General features: G+C 38.9%; 1 protein-coding gene across 1 annotated transcript in view; it reads right to left on the reverse strand.

Moving 5' to 3' along the window:
- The window catches only part of kif6 (kinesin family member 6), a 65,327-nt gene that overhangs the window by 1,929 nt on the left and 43,496 nt on the right, over positions 1–19,902 (reverse strand). The window contains exons 14-21 of the mRNA XM_089004396.1: positions 15,453–15,555; positions 14,010–14,065; positions 7,341–7,391; positions 7,096–7,183; positions 6,851–6,986; positions 6,002–6,084; positions 4,904–4,984; positions 1,468–1,583 (exon numbers count right to left, since the gene is read on the reverse strand). Of these exons, the coding sequence (XP_088860522.1) occupies positions 1,468–1,583; positions 4,904–4,984; positions 6,002–6,084; positions 6,851–6,986; positions 7,096–7,183; positions 7,341–7,391; positions 14,010–14,065; positions 15,453–15,555 (714 nt within the window). The remainder of the gene's footprint in view (positions 1–1,467; positions 1,584–4,903; positions 4,985–6,001; positions 6,085–6,850; positions 6,987–7,095; positions 7,184–7,340; positions 7,392–14,009; positions 14,066–15,452; positions 15,556–19,902) is intronic.

Below are 19,902 nucleotides of genomic sequence, written 5' to 3' on the forward strand. Positions count from 1 at the left end.
CAAGATTGTGAATGGCTTTGAGAGGGCGCAGAAGCTGACATTTTATCCTTGATTTAACCTGGAAACAATAAATCTTATGGAGGGGGGGTTCTCGTTATGATACATGCAGCAGAGTTTTGGACTCATTGAAGCTGAGAGAGGGACCGTTGCAGAAGTCATAATGGGAGGGAACAAGGCCTGTGGACAAAGATAAAGGTGGACAGAAGTGGCCGCGGGGGAGAAGGATAGGTGTAGTCCTTTGGTATTGCAATTGGAAGTAAACCGATGGGGTTGTGACATATGTATGCTTATTGAATGGGGGAACTCAGGAATCGAGAAATTGTCAACTTTGGATAATGAGTGCAACCACAAGAGAAATTTTTCCACTTACAGTAATTTACTGCTAAAACATCAGGTGACGGAGGACATGGCATGCTGTGTATCCAAGAAAAGTAAGCAATTAAAGAGGATATTAAGTTTACGGGAAAATGTTGAAAGGGTGAGGAAGTAGTGAATGAAAACGAGGGGGCCCAGAACAGAACCTTAGGGCACACCCGAACAAACTTGGTGAGGGTCAGATGAAAAATACTTTAGCTGGGTAAACTTGGGTCAGAAATCTTAACATTTCAAGGCAGACATCCAAACAAAAATGTCACAAAAAGGACTACAGTGATCCCTCGCTATTTCTCAGCTTGATTTTCGTGGCCTGGGGGCATCACATTTTTTTTTCTCAAAAGCACTGTGTTCAGAAAACAATGCCGATTGACTCAAATATATTGTACATGGCTGTAGGATGATTGGTTACCCATAAACCCTTGTACAAAAATTTATACGAGGGGGATAGAGGTGGGAGCGAACCCTACTTTCGGGATTTTTGTCTTTCACGGGTGGTCCCGTTCCCCATCAACCGAGAAAAGTGAGGGGTGACTGCATCAACAAACTGTACAATGAAAAAACAATGTCCCTTTCTCAATTTACTCACAAACTGTTTTGGTTAGGATTAGCTATAACCTTCGGATCTACAGGTTAATATACCTTGTACGATTAAGTGGAAGATATTTCATTTATTCTGCTTGTCACTCAACATCATGGTTAAAGATAAACAATGACATGATACATTGACATCAAACTATTTTTGTCACGGGCTGCATTGTAGTTACGGCTTATTTCATCTGCCGTTTATGATAGAGAACCCAAATAAATATCGTAATTTGAAATTGTGGTACAGATTTTAGTGAGCAAAGTTAAGATGGAAGTTGACATGCATAATTTGCTTTTGTCAGCCACATAATCACAAGGTGGGCCAGAGGCCCCTAGGCCTTGATTTTGACAACTGTGTTATTTGATTTGTCACTGATACATAAGGATCAATTCAGTAAAATTGGAACATTTCTCATGGCACTGGTGATGCCTCAAGGTACGCTAATGTGCTGTTAGTCATTGGTTGGGAATTACTACTCTACAGTGTTCATTGTGTTTGTGCGTTACCTGCTCTGCTGAGGAGGTTTTGCCGGGCTCTGATGAAGGCCAGGATGTCAGCATCCGCCTGCCGGTCTCCAGTCAGAGGGATAGAAGATGGTGAGAGAGATGACTTGGAAAGGGCCCTGAAACACAAATGCATAGCTTCATGTGGCTGGACAAGATGCACATTGTTTTTTTTTTGTCTTCATTCATTAGTCCACTGCTTATCTTGTTTAGGATAATGTACGGCTCATGTGTGTTGAGGCTATCCCAGTTGAATTTTGGTGATGTACTGCCAAGACGGGTCACTTACAGGTCACGGATAGACAAACAGGCAGTGACATTCACAAGTGCGGGAAACTTTGAGTCTTCAGTAAAGCGAAAGGTTTTTGAAATGTGGGAGGTTATTTCAGCCAAGTATAGACAGAACATGACAACTCCACACAGAAAGGATTGCCAAGAGTCCAATGTAGAATTTCTCTACTCTAAGACATACAAGATAACATACACTGTGCTGCCACGAATATGTTTTATGCAATAAAAACATTGTGGCATACATTCAGTAATCCTTAACTTTGAAAATGTGTGCGAGTGTTTTTATAGGAAAGATTTTTAAAGCCCTTTTGGTCTATTTAGTTCTTGTTCCAGACTTCCAGCCATCCATTTTCTTTCACGCTTGTACTCATTATGGTTGTGGGTTGTTCTTTTCCCAATACTTAAGAAATTTTATCAATAATGGAATTTTGATACAAAATAAAAACCTAAGGGGCTTTTAAGACTGTTTTAAAAGCAAAAAGATTGCCCACTTCAAAGAAATAAGATGTATTACAACATGAATTCTTTCTCCCATGGGTATTATCATGGTTATGTACAGTTGTCAAATTTAGCATTGCTTTGGATACAAAGTGGCTCTGTAGTAATTGGTAGCACTTGGAATTAGACCTTCTATCTGTATTTTCACCTGAATAGTGCTTTGAATGTGTCATATAGTAAATGGAATATGCTTGAAACGACATTGTCAAGCAAACCTCTCACGTCTATAATGATTTTCAAGCACCATCAAAATGCAATGACAACACCATGACCTTCCTTTTGTTGAATGTATACAATTGGATTGATTACTGTGTGTACTCCTTCATTTCACGGCCCTCTCTGGCGTCTTCTGGTGGGCCCCAAGGCCCTTCTCTTTATTACCTACCGTCTTCCCCTTGGCAACATTTTCCATCATTTTGGCATACACTTTCAGTGATTCGCGGATGACATCCAACTCTACCTCTCCAGCAAACCCGATGCCTCTCTTCTACCTTCATCCGTTTCACACTGCCTTCTTCTACTTCTTTTCCTTTCGGCTTTTCCCTTCAGGGGTCGCCACAGCGAATCAGTGTCCTCCATCTAACCCGTTTTTTTTTTGCATCCTCTTCTCTCACACCAACTACCTCTTCTCTCACACCAACTACCTTCATGTCCTCTTTGACAACCATAAACCTTTGACATCCATAAACCTTCTCTTATATCTTCCTCTGAGTCTCCTGCCTGGCATTTCCACGCTCAGCATCCTTCTCCCGATATAGTCATTCTCTCTCCTGTGGACATGTCCAAACCATCTCAGTCTGGCCATAGCTGTCCCTCTAATATACTCATTCCTGATACTATCCAACCTGGTCACTCCGAAAGAAAACCTCAAGATCTTCAGCTCTGCTACCTCCATCTCTGCTTCCTGTCTTTTCTTCAGTGGCACTGTCTCCAGTCCAAACATCATGGCTGGTCTCACCACTGTTTTATACACCTTTCCTTTCATCCTAGCTGAAACCCTTCTATCACACATCACACCTGACATTTTTCTCCAGCCGTTCCAGCCTGCCTGGACACGCTTCTTCACCTCTTTTCCACACTCTCCATTGCTTTGGACAGTGGACCCCGAGTATTTAAAATCCTCCACCTTCTTTACCTCTTCTCCCTGTAGCATCACTCCGTTCCTCAAACTCAACAGCGAAAAAAACTCAGCTTCTCCTCGTCGGGTCAAAATCCACTCGACACAAAGCCAGCAGTTCTCCCTTACTATTGACAGTTCAACTGTGTCCCCCTCCCTTTAGGTCAAGAGCCTGGGTGTCATCCTCGTTAGCTCACTATCTTTCCACTGCCATATAAATAATATACACGATCCGCATATTTCCATCTCAATAATATAAATCGTCTCCGTCTCTCTTTCATCCCTATCACCTCTGCTAACCTCGTCCATAGTCTCATCACCTCCCGTATTGACTATTGCAACTCACTACTTTTTGGTGTCCATCAAAAATGTCTCCATAAACTCCAATTAGTCCAGACCTCCTCAGCCCGGACCATAATGACCCCCCCCCCCCTTTCACCACATCACCCCCGTCCGTCCTTCAGCAGCTCCACTGGCTTCCTGTCAAACTAAGACTAAAATTCAAAATAATTCTATTTACATTTTGGATTTACCTTTATTAGCCTTGCAGTGGATAAATTTACATTTGAAGCCATACATAAACTTACTATTGACAGTTCAACTGTGTCCCCTATCTGTCTGACCTTCAAATTTCTGTTCCCTCCCGGCCCCTCAGATCACCATCCTCCGCTCACGTCTGTGTGCCCTCTCACTAAGATGGGGTGCAGAGCTTGCAGCTGCTCTGCTCCTAAACTCTGGAACTCAATTCCACCCATCCGAAACATCTGAAATATTGACTCTCTTCTCACCTTCAAATCCCACCTCAAAACCCATCTGTTTAAAATTGCATTCACAGTTTAGTTTAATCAACTCTTTTATTCTTTATTATTTTATTTATGGTTTAATTGTTCTGGTGTTTATTGTTATTTTAATTGTAAATTGTCCTTGGGTGCTTTGAAAGGCGCTTGTAAATGAAATTTATTATTATTATTATTATTATTATTATTATTATTATTATTATTATTATTATTATTATTATTATTATTATTATTATTATTATTATTGTGTTTGTACTCTCAACAGTCCTGAATGTCGCTGTTTATAACCCGAAGCCATGTTGGATAAAGTCCAGCTCTCTGTGACACTGTACACTAAACCGGGAATGTTCATGAAGTCAATAAATGTTTCCCAACATACAAAAAACAAAACAAACTTTTGTACCATTGAACAACATCCATACATGGATCCATCCATTTTTTTATTCAGTTATCTTCAACTCTTCACAAGAGTCATCAACCATCCATGCATGTTTTTGGAATGTAGGAGGAAACCGAAGTAGGCACGGGGAGAACATGCAAACTCCAAATAGGAAGCCGGCCTTCCTAGCTGATTCCTAGCTGGAATCAAACCTGCTACCTCTTCAGTGTGAGGGAGACATGCTAACTAATCCACTACTGTTCCACCTCTAATCAATTACATAGTTTTTAAGAATCATTTATAAAAATATTTACCAATATTTACCGATTGCTATGATTTAAGAAATAATCTGTTTACCTCCACTCTGATGAAGAAGTGAGGTCAGACACTTGCTCCTCTGGCATCATTTTGGGCAATGCTGCCTTGGGAATGAGAGTTCTTAAATGGAAAGAAATGTGACATTGGGATTAAAAGACTCTTTATGCATTCATTTGTCATTTTTGTCAAAAATAAATTTCAGAATTTCCCCAGCAGCTTTATGGCACGTCATCATGCAGTTTGATAAATTCCATTGTAACTTTTTCATGATTTATTGTCAACAGTGGTTTCTCATGAAGTCAACTTTGGTTTAAACAACATCCAATGCTGCGATTTGATACTGATGGACCTTGACCTTGGAATTCATATTTCATTTCTTGTTCTCGGTTCTTTTGGTTTTTGAATTATCCATCTTTGTCATCAATTTTCCTCATGTATATGGAGGCTGGCTATAGTGTTGTGGATCTTAAATTTCTGTCTGAATGATATGTGCAACTGTAATCACAAGAACATTAAACTGATTGGAGATGGTTTGACCTTTCATGGGCTTATCTCTACTTTTTTTTCTCATCTCCTGAGACAACTCCCTCCTTTGCTTCTGGTCCATGTTTAGTGTGGTACACACCAAACAACTCTGATACCATTTAAATGGGCCAACTGTCTGATCAAAACTTTGAAGACATTTGTGATGATTGGGGACTGTGAAGACAGCATTTAGTTATTTTTATCTTTTCTAGATCCGCTTTTTGATTTTTTTTCCTGAAATATTTCTGTGGAACCACTGCTTAAAAAGAAAGTCTACATTTCTTTCGTTGATTTTCATAAAATGTGTATTTATTATTACTTAAGTTCAATTCAAGTTCTTCCAGATTTCTTTCAAAAGATGGGTACCATCATTTTTTTGGCGTGTATATCAGGAAACTTGGTTTACAATGCATAAAAAAGCTATTTAACTATACAGCTTTAAACTTAAAAAAACTGAAATGTGATCATATGTATGTAAAAAAATGTTGGTAATTTTCTCTGCAACAATTCTGGCTCAAATAAAAATTAACCTGGTACGGCTTAGTTTGGTTGGGGGAGGCTGCTATTTAAAACCATAAACATTGACTTAAGAGAGAAATGAAAGAAACTCACTCAAAATGTGGAGTGCTGTGTGGAGATGGCGGCGAGGTTTCACACTGGGCTCTTGTCCGACCTCCAGCTTCATTTTTTGACTTCTATACATCATGTCACGTGTCACAGAGACAAATTAATGAGCAAAAATACCACTGGACACGGTTTCATTGTTGAAATCAATTGCACATGCACAGTACTTCCAACAACAAGGTGGCCTTTTTCCAGCAAAGGTCATTTGCTCCTGGGTTCATTATGTTCCATTTGTTTATGATGATAAAGTCTTAATATATGCCAGCTGAGTTCTTTCATCACATGGTTGTGAAGTAATTCTTGTGTGGCCATGCATTAGAGTTAGACTGATAATATGACATCGGAATCACAATTTTTCACTCCTCTCTCTGATTCAACACAGTTTTATAACTCTCAAACCTTTCTGTGATTGATATCATAAACAGACAGGATAACAAATCCAAAATCACAGGAACAACTAAAACCCTAATGTCTATTGAACATAAATCCTATTCTGAATGCATAATCGTTTTGGAACACATTGTACTTTTCTCCTACAAATGAAAAATGACCAAGTACCTCCCCTGTAGAATGTTAAACAGTGGCTGGGAAGGTCACACTGGTGCCATAAAGGGCCTCCAAAGTCAGGGACATGTGCATATCAACTTACATACACTTCAGTGTCCTTAGAGGCCACGATTGATGTTCAAAAAAAGAAAAGAAAAAAAAACTTCACCCACAAAAGAACACATTTAAAACTGCACTTCAGATTTGACACTGATTTAACCATTATGTGTTCCTAGCCATACTTTATGTGCTATTTCCAGATGGGTAGAGAAGAGAGATGAGCTCACTCACCTGCACATCGGAAGCCTCCTCGTTCCACCACTTTTGGAAATCCTTGTGGAGTTTAACCTTGGCCCTCTCCAGCAACAGTTGGAGATGTTCAATCTCCGTTCTCAACGCTTTCAAGTGACAGGCAGATCTCTCATAGCTAATGGAGGACATGAGCAACACGATATTTGCTAGCATTAGCTTCACTCTGTAGGTATTGGGAGTAGAGAGAGGCAATTGCCCATGACTGTGAGTTGAATAAACCTCACATCTTTTTTTCTTTTTCAATGCGTTCACGCAGGTTTTCCTCCACTGGATCCATCTCCGCCCCAACATCGTTATGATTTTCAATCACACCTATGCATCATGAATATCACAGTGCATTAAGAGTATTCAACATTGAGGATTTGCGATCAATTAATTATACTTGAGTATAGACTAGAATGAGGTTCTAGGGGTCATCTGAAATTTGTATTAAGTTTTGATTCTTTTGGGGGATGCGCAACAAACATACCTGAAGCTGCCCGCTGCCTGCGACGCACTTCCAACTGCTTCTTAAACTCATCTGACCAAGCGAGAAGATGAAACAAAATTATGAACATTTGGACATAATAGTGCTCTTTCTAAAACTTCCAAACGTGCTCCGCTCACAATTTCTAAACGCAGTTGTTTGCTGTCCACCTTGGAGTGAATGCATTGTGCTCCATTAGGGGTGGCACTCTCAATAAAATAACGACACATTTGACCAATGTTCTGAGTTTGTGAACCGAATATTTCTCAAAGTGTCATTCGATTGACCAGAGAACACTAAAAACAGAATATTGGTGCACGCTGTACCCACAGGTTAAGAACCATTGCTGTAGGTGCTCCAACTGGGTATATCGTACGCCAGGGTGTCAGGCAGTCCAGATGGAAACAGTTCAATCACAAACCGTTGAGTGGTTTAGAACATGGACTGCATTTGGAAATTAATGAGAGGCGAGCACATTTTGCCTCCTCGAAGACACATTCTCACTCATACCAAATGATATCCTAATGTTCATTTTTTGACTGGTTCAGCTTAGAAGGAACAAACAGCAAAGGAAAATCTGTTAAAACTGCAATACGTTATGTTATGGGCACAAATGTAAATCTGAGATACAATGAAATCCTTAATAACCGAACTGTGAAATAGCGAGGGAACACTGTAATAAATAACAGCTAAAAATGCCAGAGTGGAAATTGTTGAGTTGTGCTCAGTGGACTGTGCAAAAAAAGTTCAGGAAACCACCATTAACCGTTTTATGAGTTCTTTGCCTGGGTTTGCATTGTTATTTGTTATTTCTATTACTTTCTAGTTAGTTAATTTAAGTGAAAATGGAGCGTATATTTATTATATGAACAAAGGGATACCAAATATTTTGACCACATGCGACACAGCATTGTAACTGCAGTTATGCACAACACATTTATTTGCCTCTTCTTGAATGGAAATGTTCAGTTAGAAATATATTTTTTTCACTGGTGGTTAGTACACACTACATTTGTCAGTTTGAAGTTACACTTAGGTTCACAAATACTGGGACATTGACACGGTTGTAACAGTTTTGGCGCTAAACGCCACCACAATGAATTTGAAAAGAAATGAACAAGATGTGATCTATTGTGTTTTACTTTGTAAGTGACCAAAAGTATTTGGAAAAAAAAAAATCACAAATCAATTTTCAATGATATTTTGCAAATCCTTTGAGATTAATAAATCTGCAATACATAGACAACACCAGGGACTGGATATCATCCTCAGGCCTGCAACTGTCTTCAGGTCGGTTGAACAAAATTTCTGTTGCATAACATTCCATTTCTTTAACTTAAAAAAAGAAAAAAAAACGTACAAAATCGATGAAATGTTATCCCAATGGTTCTGAAGGATTTGGCTGACTATGAAAAATGTAATTTGTCCAGCCCCCATCCCAAAAGAAAAAAAAACATTGCAGAATTAATCTTGACACTACCAGCACCATAACTATTTGGACATGCGTGTCAGCGTTTATCATGTTGATTATTATTCTTGTCTCTGAGCAACAATGACTTTGAAAATAAACATTCACGTGCAAATTGTCAAATGACTTGTTGTCTAACCATTGACATCGAATCGAAGCACCAAAAGATGATACTGATTAGCTTTAATGACTTTCATCTACTGTGGACAAGTCATTTTGTAAACGTGACATTGTGTTTGCATCTCACTCTCTTACATGTATCTGAGAATCTTTCATTTTACTGGCACATGAATCTACAGCAAGAAAATGATATGTGTTGGTGCTTAGTGGAGTATCAAAAACAACAAGAGAACAAAGAAAGTGATTGTCCAAGAAAAAAAAACTCTTTGGAAAAACCTGTGCTTTAACATGCTTACAATAGTGCTAAACACAAGCGGCCACTAGAACACTCGCCTTCCAGTTTATATATGTAAGCAATGAGAACTGAATAAACGAGTGAGCCATGACTGGCCACGGCTGAGAATTGACAGTGTCCCACAATGACACAGGAAAACTTTCACTGATGATAGGAACAGTTCCCAAATTCCCAGATCACAAAAACATCAACTCAAAAGACACACATCAACTCAACATCAAAAGCATCAACTGAGGTGACATATCTGCATAACATTGAAAGAAAGAATATGAGCAAGAAGGCATCTGTTATCCAAAAGGCTAATTGGATCATTGCCTCACTTATGGGTCTCACACTGGGTTAACATATGGGTAACTCATCTTTTCATCATGCTCTTTGCCAATCATTAAAAGCTTGAATTCCCCAAATAAAAAGATCGAATTTCAAAAGTGAGCGACATGGATGAGCCACAACCGGACTTAATGGTGACCGACTGAACTCAATCGCAGTTAGGAACACTGGTGTATAAACAATATAAACCATAGAGGAAGCAATTTCAGATTTAGATGAAATGAAATGGACAGTATATCAGATAGCAAGACGAGTAAATTACTCAGACAATTACGTGTGTGAATGAGACCTCTTCAAGGTATTGGGTGGCCGGATCATTTGTGGTCAGTTTCCATGACATTCACCAGGTCTCGAACATGGACACTGTACAGTTGAAGGACTCTGTTAAGTGATCCTGCAGCCAGTTGAAGGTTTAAAGTGCAAGCTCTGAAACCTTGCGTGTGGCGATACCTTCCAACTGGGAGCTGCAGGTGCCGTCACACCATTGAATACCTCCAGGACAAGAGCATGATATAAACCAGAGGTGTCAAACTCATCCTTTATTGCAAGTGACATCACAGCGAACGTTTTCATCAGCTGGGCATTATCACTACAAACTAGACTTGGCGATTCTCCCGAAATCCTCCGAATGATAAAAAAATCAATTCCCTGTTTGGATACCCCTTCTATCAACCTCAAAGTCAAAAGTCAATGTCAGCTTTATTGTCAAATATGCTAATATGCATGACATACAGCACAGATGAAATTACTGTCCTCTCGGACCCAGCATGCAAGGCACTTATAATGACTTTAACAAACATAATAAACATGAAAACGGCAATTTGCCGGGAGAGGGGAGCCGCTGCGTGTTCACGCGCCGCCATCTTGATAAAGAAGCCATCTTTCGGCTATCAAAGTGTGTGCACATGCACAAGACACCGATCAGAAATGTGGCTGATATTTGTTCCAAGTAGTGATAAGTTGCTTCATTGCAAGACTGACAATACGATATCGTGCAAATGAGTTCGAACAACATGTAAACGTTAATCAAGTGCCATTATTTGCCCAGCTCCCCTTCGCAACCTAAAATGCACTGCATTTTGGCAAAATTGTAATCGGGTGAGTACAAACAACTTCAAATGCAAATAACCAACCACTTTTAAAATATCACAGGTTTCACAAGACCCCCAAAACAGCATTCGTTCAACACTTGATGTTAATCATCTGTTAAAAAATGTGTGCACTGACCAATAGTATCTTTTTTTTATTGAGACAGTTGAGCAATATGTTTCTTTTATACTGATCAGTCTTTTGTTCTCATTTTCAGTAACATATGCTACTGCGTCTATACATCCATCCATCCATAGATACATACATACATACATACATACATACATACATACATACATACATACAGACATACATACTGTATATATTGTTTAAGAATTGCACTTCAAAATCAAATATAAAGAACTGAAATTGGAAATGGAATTGGTAAAAATTCAAATAATGCCCCAAACCTACTATGAACCCTTTCGAATTGCCAGAAATGGAAAAAGTTGTTAAACGAAACTTCTTTCTTCACTACCTGTTAAATGCATAGTATTACTAAATCTACATTTGTGTGGACTAATCAAATGATGACTACAAAATTGGCTCATGAGAGTTGAATTTAGGAGCTGGTATTGAGCACTTTTTCATGGTTTTCCAAAATTAGTTAAGTTCTCACTTTAGCAGTGCAAAACTGTGGTTTTAGGCATTTCGTGTTTGCTTTTCTCTTAATCAGAAGATTACAGCTTGGGTGGTAGCAGGCAAATAGCTGAGGCTAACTTCTTTTTACACTTGCAACATGAAGAATGTTAACAGGAAGCTGTGTGAGAAACACATCTGTGTTCCTGTGGCTGCGACAATGTCGATCAAGACTGCTTTGTCGCATTTAGGTTTCAATAATGCCAGTTAAAATATTGCCTGCAGTAGGGCTTTTATGATTACATTGAAAAGAACATTTGAGGACTTTTTTTCTTTCCCCATCCGTGTCATGGGAAAATCCTTTCCAAACACAAACAAATCGGAGGTCATTTAGCTGGTAAAAGTAGTTTGTGTTTGACCTTGGAGGCTCTGCAGATGATTAGCTTCAGATCATTTTCCAGGAATATGCAGCGGAAAGATCATATGGCCAAGCCTTGCATCAGTGAGGCTACGGTGTGATTTTTAAAAGCCAAAGCCCCGTGTTTGCTTCTGACCGACAGTCAACAAATCAGGATCCAACCAAGTATGATAAATTAATTCACTTTAAAATCATGGAATGCAAGGATAACAATGATGACATGCTGAAACACACACACACACACACACACACACACACACACACACACACACACACACACACACACACACACACACACACACACACACACACACACACGCGCATGCACACACACAGACACATGCAGACACACACGCAGACACGCACAAACACACACACACATATACACAGACACAAAGATTTGTGATAAATGAAAGATTTCACCATTGTCTCAAGTATCAACCACGTGCAATGCTGCATTACACTTTCGTCCAAGCATTTCACCTCTCTAAGGCACGTCTGTAGACGCCAAACTTCCTCAAACGTAGATCAGCACCCCCCCTATTCTCAATTTTCTCAGAAGTCATGCTGTGGATGTAAAGCACGGGTTTCAAGATTAGCCACATCAACTATTTGTCATCCGGAGGTTCAACTCGTAATGCTGCACCATGGCGAGATGATAAATGCTATCCATGTGTGGTGAGTGGAATGTGCGTCAGAAAAAAATCTATAGCCTGTTCATTAAACAGCGGTTGCAAATTCATTTTTTGAGTTGCGTGTTATTTATTAGCATTCTGTGCCCTTACCGGATTGACGTGTAAGCGGGTTATAAACGTTTATTGAACAATGGACATGTTTCATATCTTATGGGGAAAGGGACACAAAGAACACATGTTGTACTCTGAGAATGCTGCTTTCAAAACCATCCTATATGGAGAAAATGCCATCAGATCAATATGGGAATGTCTCGCTTAAATTCTTCAGGCCTGCTGCAGCAATCAAGATGTTCCTTCCTGTTCATAACTGGTTGCCATGCACACGGTTCAATATGTCCTTCGAAATAAATGTCTGTGTGCTTTTTGGACCTGAGGGCTCAAAGCATATGCTCCTTTGGTGCGTTTCGATTCCATGAGTATCCAAAGTGGCCAAGAATAACCCTGTAAACCGAGGAAATGTTTGGACAAATGTCTGCAGAGGCTACTCTGCCCCGCTTTGATTTTGAGCCAAATGCCGAAAACATCCAACAGCAGAGAAAAGCAGTAAAAAGCTTTTATCTATATTGTGCTGTTCCTCCGCTCTACATCAACCAAGAGACAAATATTGCATTTAGTTTCCAAGCAGAGCTTCCAAGATGGCAGGCGAGCACAACGAGCTTAATATTACAGCACTACTTTCCAGTCAGAAGAGGCAACCACCGTCCATTAAAAACAGTCCTCATCTCGAAGGAATGTAGCTCCAAGTGTCTCTTAATGCAGTCGTATTGAACTGCACCAAGACGTTTGCTGGGTGTTTTACCATAATCAAATCAACCTTAAAATACAGAATCAAGAGTACCATTGATGTGCACTGTATATTTATATGTTTCAGATTACAATCATTTCAAACCGCCGGTGCGATTATTGGCGGAAATCATGAGTCATCATAATCTGATGTATGCATGTACTTTATGTTTTCTACATATTCAGACCAGGAGAGCCATGGTGAACCGCATAGGTTTTTTTATGCTTATGTTGCATTTTAGACTGCTCTGTGTCCTCTGCTGTCATTATTTACAAATACGTACATACATAATTTACTGACTTTTCTTGCTACATTGCAGCTCTCACACTGCAAAAAAAAAAGATAAAATAACAAAAGAAAACGCAGATTCAAATAGAAAAATGTAAAGGGCTCTCGCCCACAAAAGTTAATGTATTTTTGTCACACGTGAGCCTGTGTACCTCATGCTATTTTCATCAATTGACTCTTGTAAATGAGACGGGGCATCAATTAAACAAAAAACAGTTTATTTATACTTTTGAATGTTGTTGTGATAAGCAAGTCAAGATTAGCATTTCAATAAAAACAGTCGATATAAATAAACCATATTAATAATGTTGAAAAAGTTTGTTTTTAAGACAAGTGTGTCTGAAATAGGGGTCACAAGAAACTTGGTGGTTATTGTCATTATGATGATGATGATCATGATGATCACGATAATGATGATGATGGCGCTGATGATGATGATTAAAATGAGCGTGATTAGAATCAGCGGAAAAAAAAGAAAACTGAATCTAGAAACGTTTATTTTCATCTATGATGAAAAACAATTAGTTGATTAGTGGGATTTCAAAGGAAGCAATCGGGCAAATTTGAACCAAACATAATGTGATTCTATTGATGGAAACAACTTACTGATTTTTTGTTTGGCATCATGAAGTTGCTCCCCAAGTTTTCTGGCTTCTGTTGACCTATTTTCAACAATAAGGGTGTTAACTATTTTCTAATTCCTTGCACATTATATACACATTTCACTGGAAATCATATAAAACACTTTTTCTTTGATACATCTTCAGGCAAATATTTTTAAAGCAGGCTGGCACCCCTCCCCCCCATCCACACCAACTTAACAAGGATCAAGAATTACAGCACACTTTTCTCCATCTCAGTTCAATTAGCCTGTTCCGAGGGGACAGTCCGGGATTTAAAGAAATGAAATGTACCAAACGTTGCTTCCAACGAGGCTCTTTTCCTGGCCTAAATGCCAAATCATAGTTGGAGAAACTCAGTTTTATTTATTATTGTATCTATGCTTGTCTGTGACTGTAAAGTGTCATTGAGAGCTTTGAAAGGTGCTTGAAATAAAATGTATTATTATTATTATGTAAAAATACCATTGCATAGGTTTGACCTTTGACTTTAACTGCTCAGTCCTTTTTGTCAGACATCATTCCTTCATTTTTATCCTCAACAGTCATGACTGTGCTGGAGTCTATCGCACTAGCTTTTGGAGAGACCCGATCTGGCCTCCCTGGGTGGGTTTTCTCCGGTTCCTCCGGTTTACTCCCACATTTCAAAAACATGCATGGCACGCAGATTGTAGACTCCAAATTATCCCACGCGGGAGAACATACAAACTCCACACAGGGAGGCCGGACCTGGTCTTGAACTCACAACCTCTGCACTGTAAAACCAGCGTGCTAATCACTTGACTACCGGGCCGCCGAATAATAATAATAATAATAATAATAATAATAATAATAATAATAATAATAATAATAATAATAATAATAATAATAATAATAATAATAATAATAATAATAATAATACAATTCATTTTAAAGCAAAACTCTCAAGGACACTTTACAGCATAAGTGTCAAAGTCAAGGCCGGGGGCCAAATCTGGCCCACCACATCATTTTATTCGGTCTGCGAAAGTAAATCCAACTTGTGAAATTCCATGATGCTTGTTAAACTGTGAACCAAAATGTCAAACTGTCCCATGTAAACCACAATAACAGTCATTATTTTCTACTTTTACTACTTGAAAACTAGTTATTCATGAATTTGTTGTGTGCTCTATATGTAAAATGTGGAGGGGATGAAACATTCTAATGGCTCCCCAAATTCATAACGGCCCCTGAGAGGAAACCATAACTACAATGTAGCCCGCGGCAAAGAAATGACTTTGACACCCTTGCTTTACAGGATACGTTTTTCTGCGGGTGAGCAGCGGCAGCCAGACATTCTTGCCGCCAAGAAAATTGCTTGAATTGAGTTGAAGCTCTTTATTTAGACAGAAGTAGTGCTTGGCCGCCATCTTGTTGCTGCGGAACTACGTTGCTGTGTGTAAAGTACCTCTGCTTTAGCAGATTCTTGTTGTCTTCGGTGATGTGATGGTCCTCGTGGTCTTTGATAAAGGTCTCAAAGGCCTCTTGTTTCCCGACTGAGAGCTGTGCTCCTGTTAACAATGAAAGACGGACGGGGTGAATCATTCCGCACTTCAACCTCAACCACAGTCCATCCAAACACAACTCTTAGTGTGCCATACTTTTGGTATGAATTAGTCAACTGATATCAAATTGATCCATTGCCACAGGTGTATCTAATTTCGGTCTGGATGCCAGATGTGAGTTCAAACCTTATTGGTTTTGTTAAGCTCCCATCTATAACTTAGGGTAACAATAGGGGACATGTTTCCATTCCACACAGAGACATCTGTCTACAGTATACATCCATTTAGTACACATCAGCAAGATAAGAACAAAACTCTCCTCACCAAAAAAATAGCAATTTACCACATGCAAGGAAAGAACACAAATTAAGATGAAAATCCTCCAGTGGCGTTTGCTTTTCAATGAGCTCATATTGTTTAACAGCCACTTTTTTTCAAAGTGGTAAACCTCTGCTTACAAAGTTTAACGGAAAGGTCGTTCATTGTTTTACTTGTAAATAGGAAACTAATTGGAAAGAACCTTCATGTCCTGAATACAAAAGATGTAGTGGAAAGGACAACAGTGCTTCTGTAGATTACTAGGCAAAATATTTGTTATAATTTTTGAGGTAAAAAAAAACACAATTTACAATTGTTAATGAACAAAGAAACAGTTTCCCCTCGATTATGCATGTAATGTTCGGCATGATGAAGGCTATCAAAAAGTCATAAAGCAATACCTTACCTGGTATTATCGTGCAGTTTCCCAGTGGCATGAAAAGTTTCACACATGACTTCAGATTAATTCCATTGCACTTTAGTGAAATGTGTACAATTTTGCAACAAAGCAGACACAAAGGACAATTATTCATGTGGAATAAGGACAGTGGGGAATTCAGTCGTGATTTTCGGAAAGTCCTGATTGAAACCAGCAGGGATCTCAAAAGCATGTCTTGCGTGAGCCAACCTCAACAGTTGAGTCTTTTGGGTGCTTAAGGGAAATGCACTTCATTCGACTTTTAAAGGGCAACATTCCGAGAATAGTTTTGATATGACGTCTTTTATGTTGCACGAACATAATTTGTGGGGTAATCAGATCACATGGATAACTTTAGTAATTCTTTGCCGTGGCCCCCTCCGTGAGCAACTCACACAATGGAATGTATTCGAACAACAGTTTGTTTTCCATAAAAATACATTTATTTCTACGCGACATGACCTATAACTGTTTACAAAAGGGTGACGGTAAGGAGAAACCATTTTGGGCATGCTTCTTCTGTGCTCTTCTGACAGTTAGACTGCGACAAAAGCCACAGCCTCCTTCATAGATGTTATGGTGCATGTAGAAGGTCTGCTAGACTCATCAGCAAAGTTTATAGTAAGATGTAAGTCTTGACGTCTTCTGTCAGCCCTAATAAGCCAAACACGAGTGATCGTGGACCTGAATGACTTCAGGAACACCTTGTATGTTCATTAGCTCTGAAAACAATCATAAGGACACTGAAAAAAATACACCCATCTGTACTTGCCAAAGACAAAATAAATCAACCCGAAAGGAAACTCGTGAAGTAGATTCATCTGCAACATGAATCGGACACAATGGAACTGTAACTCTGACGACATCGACATTTTGTAGTAAGGCTACTTCCAGTGTGGACATCAAAATGAAAATGAACTCCCTATGATCCATGTTTTATGTGTTGGCAAAGTTAGGACCCTGACATGGAATGGTGTGCTCCGGAAAGAGGCGGGCAAATTATAGCAGGAAGCGTTTCCATGGAAAGGTCATCATTACATTTACAGTTTTTCAACAGGGAAATCTGTTATACTCAAAGGCACATAGGAGGGTTTTGAATACAGGAAAAGAGAAATGTATTTCAGATTTAGCCACCCAATGAGTTATCCAGCTCGAAAATAGAAAAGTGGGTCAATACCATGATAAAATGCCTTTGGTGTCATTAAGATCACTCACTCATCATGAAAATGTAACATAAAAATGAAATAGCGAGGTCATATTTTAACTGGGCAAACAGTTGCACGCATACTAAAACAATGAGAAGCCTCCTTAAATGTGTTTCTTTCATTTTGACATTGCTGGCTGGAATGGGCCAATACAAATTTCAGAAATTAATATGATCAATAAATGCACTAGCATGGCCGCCTAGCCATCGGGCATGACCACCAAATAGCTTCGCATCAACTTCCCACGCATAGGTGACAAAGGCCATTTTGGGATATGAATGGCCAGTCTCAATTTTGCTATTTGGTGTATAGTATGACATATGGCTGGACAAATATTTTATTGTGATTTTGATTATGGCTACTCTTAATCTTCAAAATGTGCTAATTGAAGAAAATCGATTAATATGCAAAACGGCAAGTAATTTTAGGGCTTTGCTTCTTCCTGCCTTTCCCACTTATTTACAGTGTCATGAAGAAGTTGAATAACATTGTTCATGCTATACGTGACAGTAAAACAACACTAGCCGCTAGTGCAGTGGCTTATAATATTGTAATAGGTAGCGAAACTGACCAGTTTGCGATCTATCTATATATATATATATATATATATATATATATATATATATATATATATATATATATATATATATATATATATATATATATATATATATATATATACACATATGTACCCAATCATACACAGTCTATGCTCTTGAATCTCTGTAAAAGATCCACATTCTGTACAAGCAGCCATCATCCATTGTGCTATAGGATATGGAAGTGAATTAATCCCCGGAAAGCATTCATTTGCTCGTCCAGAGTTAAAGCATTAGACTGGCCCTTCACTTCATTGTCAAGGTCATAAGGTCAGTTTTCCCACCTGCTATTTAATATTTGTTTCATAACAGAATTTATCCATGAATATGAAAAGTGTGAAAATGTTATTCAAAGGCTGTACTCCAGGTTTTATTGAGTTTCGTTGCCAAAACTAACTTTGACCAAAATTTGTTCACAGGGTCACTTATTATGGTTGGAAAGCAAAAGACTCCTTTTAATGCATGGTGTGCTGGAGACGGACAGGAGTGACCCGAGTCCTCTGATTTGATTATGGAGCGGCTGGAACATTTCCATGGATTTTAATGTCAGTCATGCGTCTCATGTGGAGTAGGTATATTTATGCAAGTGGACCATGACTGGATTCAAAATTGTTTTGATTTAGTCCAGAACATGATCACTGAAGGGCTTGTAAAAGCATTCTTACATGTGTTGCAAACCAAATGTCCACAAGATGAAAATTAAAAAAGTGTTTTGCTAAATTAGAGACTCTTTTAGTGTCAATACATGCTTTCATCCAGGGATGTGTAACTGTTGGCCTGTGGACACGACACTCTGAATGACTAAATGATTTTTTTTTTCTTTTTAACAATCGCAACAATTATTCAAAAACCACAGGCAAATATTCAATATTTGTTGTCCACAAAACGGTGAATGTATCAGGATAAATCGGGTAAAAACTGGGAAAAATACAAAAACTGGGAAAAATACAAACTATGAAATGATATAGGGGGGAAAAGAATTGTGTCTATTCAACTCTATTGGTGGCGGACACAGCGGCCAGCTGCAGTTACACTGGATCGTATTCGCTCCCACACTACAAAAGAAGTAGGCTTGAAAATATTTGGGGCAACATTTTGTGTCACCAACGTTATGGTGGAGGACTCCGAAGAACATGCAGGAGGGAGGAGCAGGGTGAACTTGACAAACTGTTTTCTGAAAACTTCATCCAGAAAAACGTTCTGAAAACAACAAGAATCCAAAGTAAACCCCATGGCATATGCTAAGACAAGGTGTAAGTAATACCCAAAAAATTAATGGCAGGAAATGGCGCAAATTCTAACCAAAAAAAACAATGACAATGACAGGACACGAAGTTGTTGGGTCGGGAGTTATTTTAAAAGACAGCCTACGAATGCCCAGATGACCAGCAGGTGTGCCGCTGTCCGAGGAGCCTGACAGACCCATCTGTTGGTCCTAAACAGATCAATAATGACATTAAAATGATAAACATGGTACATAGTAGATCGTACCAATATCATGATGTCATCATGATTATTAAGACAAAAAGAGGAACAAAATGAGCTCTTGCACTGATGACCCACCAGCATTGAACTTGTACATCCTTGCTTTCAATGAAAGATTTTTGCACAGACAAAAAGTAAAAAAACTACATTTGGCAGAGAGACCAGATAGATCTGAGTGCTGTCTGTGATTTGAGTGGTCAAAGAGCAACAGATGCCTCACTTGCACAGGAGGATATTATGTACCATGAAGCAGTAGACAAAGATGAGTAAGACCAGGTGAAACTATGGTCTGTATTATAATCAGCTACCATTCAAAAAGACTACTATA

Source organism: Hippocampus bargibanti, linkage group LG09, assembly GCF_051943395.1.
Source record: "Hippocampus bargibanti isolate YZ-2025 linkage group LG09, ASM5194339v1, whole genome shotgun sequence".
In the NCBI taxonomy this organism is placed as follows: Eukaryota; Metazoa; Chordata; class Actinopteri; order Syngnathiformes; family Syngnathidae; genus Hippocampus; species Hippocampus bargibanti.